Below are 3,743 nucleotides of genomic sequence, written 5' to 3'. Positions count from 1 at the left end.
TTTTTTTTGAATAATTGCACTTCAATTTTTTAACCATAAAATTTTGAGTTATAGTTAATAATTTTGGAAAATAAAAAATTTTAATTAATTAATTAATTATATCGACAATTTTAATTAAGATTAACATTAAATTGAATAATTCAAATCAAGTTAGACTATCAATTAATTAAGTAGCTTACCCACAATTTTCAAAGAGTGAAACACCAAACTTTAATGTTTAAAGTCCGAAATTTGTAACAAGAAAATCAATGGATTTTAAGGTATATTTCAAGTGAGGAGAATTAATGTGCTAACTATCTAGCTAAATTGGCCTTTAAAAGGAAGGAGGATTTGCAACTGGTTGAGATCTCTCTAGAAGAAGTGTTAAATTCTCTTAAAACAGACAAAGAGAGGAATTTCTATACCTTTTGAATATTTAATGTAATTTAGCCTTGTAATGTCTTTTTTCACAAAAAAAAAAAATAGAAAAACTTAATTTTTATCAGTATGATCAAGGTCTCATTGTCATTTTACTTTTATTTTTATAAAAAAATTTATTTTATAAAAGTATAAATAAAAATTCAAGGTGTAATTTTAAAAAATTGAAAAACATAAATACTCTTAATTTTAATAATCCAATTATTATTTAACACATAAAAAGTAACTCAATAAGAAACTCCATATATAATCATATTAGTCTACAAACATCCTTTTGATAATTTGGTGATATATATATATATATATATATATGTATTTTCCAGCAAAAGAAAGTCAAGCTTTTTCATGGATTATTTGTTTTTTACCTTTTTCTTTTAACATTGGATACACATTTGTTTTGCTTGATTATGAAGTATTTGTATCTATATATAGTGTTATGTTATTGGGAATCTAGTGGTGAAGCAATTTTCTTTTCTTTTTTGTGGACAGTGATTCATAAATACTGGACAGAATCTTGAGAACAAACCCTCTCTTTTTTTTTTTTTTAAGCTTTGAGGATCAACAGTAGCAATAAACAGGTATTATGAAACTAATCAGTGATTGTTAGAAAATTTATTTCTTTCATACTGATATAATTTTACTTATGAAATTCCATTTCTGGTCACCAAAGCTGTCAGAGAAACATGGCAAAGTTTTTAAGCAGAGACATTAATTTAATGGGGTTTCAAATATCGCATTCCAATAAACAGAAATTAAAACCTTTCTATGATGATCCTGACTCTATGCTACCTGATGTTGAAGCCTATGCTTCCTGGCTGGTAATTCTTTTGTCTAATCTTTCATTTATTATTTCGATTTTTTTTTTCGAAATATTTATGTCCGATAACTGTGTCTACCACATATTCAAACAAGGGTTTTGGTTGACTGACATTTGTTATTAATATTATGATAAGCTGAAGCACCCTTCTGCATTGAACTCATTTGATTGCATAATGAAAGAAGCAAAGGGGAAAAAGGTGGTGGTGTTTTTAGACTATGACGGCACACTTTCCCCTATTGTTGAAGACCCTGATAAGGCTTTCATGTCTACTGAGGTACCCATTCATTATTTTACGTATGTATGCATGCACGCACAAAAAACGTCATCTTCATATCAGCTGTTAAATGTTAATCATTGATATATTGCCAAAAAAGAAAACTACATATACAAAATTATTCATTGTCAGATGCGTGCGGCACTGCGTGAAGTAGCAAAACAATTTCCAACATCTATAATCAGCGGTAGGAGCCGAGACAAGGTAACATCCACCGACGAGGGTTAAATTTTAGATTAAATGTTTTATGGAGCTAAGAATAAATGGGATTAAGCCATTGCTTCTTCAGGTTAAAGAATTTGTACAGTTAAATAATGTATGTTATGCTGGAAGTCATGGGCTAGACATTATGCAACCTCCCAAATCCTGTGATAAAAAGGTTAGTTTGACGGTAAGGATCCAATATTTAAGAATATACAAAAAGTAAATTCAATATCCACTTTAGAGATGGGTTTGTTTTTTGGATTTGGTAGGGAAATGAAGGCGCCTTTCAACCCGCTAAGTTATTTTTACCTGCAATTCAAGAGGTGATTAGGTTGCAGAGTAAATTTTAGCTGAGATTTTTTAGAACTGTTTTAATTAAATAGGTTACTCCATTTGTTTGTGACAGATCTCAATGGAGTTGGAACACAAAATTGGAGAAACACAAGGTGCTAAGATAGAGGACAACATGTTTTGCATCTCTGTACATTATCGACAAGTTCCACCGCAGGTAAAATTACTTGCCTCCCACTGTTGGATGCATATATGTTTTTAGAAAATCCCAAGGCTCTGGCTAACTCAGAATAGTGACAATTATATGTTTTGAAGGATCAAGGAAATTTAAAGGAGAAAGTGAAATCTGTGGTTGAAAATCGTCCCGAATTTCGTCTTACTGAGGGTAAAATGGTAGGATAAATAAAGCAAAGCAAAATTATTGCAAAAAGTTTCAGTTTCTTTCAGATTGGTGTTAAAAAGGATTTCTTTTAATTGTAAAATAAACAAGGTACTAGAAGTGCGGCCATCAATGGAGTGGAACAAAGGTGATGCCCTCAATTATTTGCTTCACACTTTAGGGTTCAGCAATGCCAATGATGTTCTCTCTTTGTACATTGGAGATGATCAAACTGACGAAGATGCATTCAAGGTCTCATTTTTCATTTTCATTAAAATATTCGTATGCTTAACCCATTCAAATTATGAATATCTGGAAATGAGTTTTTAAAATTATGGAGATGGTGTTTACAGGTGATAGCAGGTAAAAGGGAAGGGTTTCCCATCGTAGTGTCTTCCATTCCGAAGGAAACAAAAGCATGGTACTCCTTACGCGATCCATCAGAAGTCTTAGCTTTCCTATTACGTCTAGCCAAATGGAACAAATCCCAGGCTTCCTTTCTTCAACTAGATTATGTTTGAACAACAAATACTTAGTGTATTAAATTAACCATTTTCGTTTTCTCGTCATAAATTAATTAATAAAATAAAAAATAAGAATTTTTATTATTATCACCAAACTATGAAAAGTTACAAAGAGATGATCTAATTATTAGTAATTTTTTTGTCACCAAACTATGAAAAAGTTATAAAATAATAACTCGACTATTTAATAATTATTATTATTATTATTATTATTATTATTATTATTGATTAGCTAGTGTAAAATGAAAACTCCCAAAAATTCAAAATAATTGTATGATTGCATATAAAGACTTTAGGGTGCAATACAAGAATTTCTCAAGAGATTATCCATTTTATGACTATCCTAGTCCAGCGGAGTTTCGACGGAATTCAATGTATTAGTGTTGACATGATTGCATCCAATTATATGATTTATGAGAATAAATCATTTGGGACTACTTCATTAAAGGTTAAGCATCATTGAATCAAATTAACAAATACTTTCATTGGGAGTTATAGACATTCATAATAAATTACGAGTTAAAACATTCCTTCTCATATGTTAGTAATGATCAATGAATATGCCTCATTAAAATTTTATTGAGAAAAATATTGAAAAAGAATACATGGCAATTTAACTCTCATTGTAAGTTGTTTTATTAAATTTTAGAGTTAATTTGATGAATGTTAAGTGCTAATATTATTAAGTTTGAATTTAAATCGATTTTATTAATGAAAATTAATTACTGTTATCTTTTTAAGGTTTAGAATTAATTTAATAAAAGATAATTACTAAAATTATTAGTTAATAATAAATTTTCATTACATCAACCCTTAAATTCAATATCACTTTTA

The 3,743-nt window shown here is 29.1% G+C and overlaps 1 protein-coding gene across 1 annotated transcript; it reads left to right on the top strand.

The window, feature by feature from the left end:
• The first annotated feature begins 867 nt into the window (after positions 1 to 867).
• LOC108455428 (probable trehalose-phosphate phosphatase D) lies at positions 868 to 2,949 on the top strand. Its single transcript, XM_017753985.2, has 10 exons — positions 868 to 995; positions 1,088 to 1,235; positions 1,371 to 1,511; positions 1,644 to 1,715; positions 1,801 to 1,890; positions 1,985 to 2,038; positions 2,122 to 2,223; positions 2,322 to 2,399; positions 2,497 to 2,637; positions 2,739 to 2,949. The coding sequence occupies exons 2-10, from the start codon at positions 1,101 to 1,103 to the stop codon at positions 2,904 to 2,906; spliced, it is 981 nt and encodes a 326-aa protein (XP_017609474.1). The 5' UTR covers positions 868 to 995; positions 1,088 to 1,100; the 3' UTR covers positions 2,907 to 2,949.
• The last annotated feature ends 794 nt before the right edge of the window (positions 2,950 to 3,743 follow it).

The sequence above is a fragment of the Gossypium arboreum genome, chromosome 9 (genome assembly GCF_025698485.1).
Source record: "Gossypium arboreum isolate Shixiya-1 chromosome 9, ASM2569848v2, whole genome shotgun sequence".
In the NCBI taxonomy this organism is placed as follows: Eukaryota; Viridiplantae; Streptophyta; class Magnoliopsida; order Malvales; family Malvaceae; genus Gossypium; species Gossypium arboreum.
Note: the sequence above shows the minus strand (reverse complement) of the source record. Positions and strands in the feature narration are given on the sequence as shown.

What these genes read in the sequence shown, in the direction of transcription:
- LOC108455428 (XM_017753985.2), top strand. Translation starts at nt 1,101, where the DNA reads ATGGCAAAGTTTTTAAGCAGAGACATTAATTTAATGGGGTTTCAAATA. An exon ending in GCGGTAGGAGCCGAGACAAG is followed by an intron (nt 1,716 to 1,800) that starts GTAACATCCACC and finishes TTGCTTCTTCAG; the next exon opens with GTTAAAGAATTTGTACAGTT. An exon ending in CTGACGAAGATGCATTCAAG is followed by an intron (nt 2,638 to 2,738) that starts GTCTCATTTTTC and finishes TGGTGTTTACAG; the next exon opens with GTGATAGCAGGTAAAAGGGA.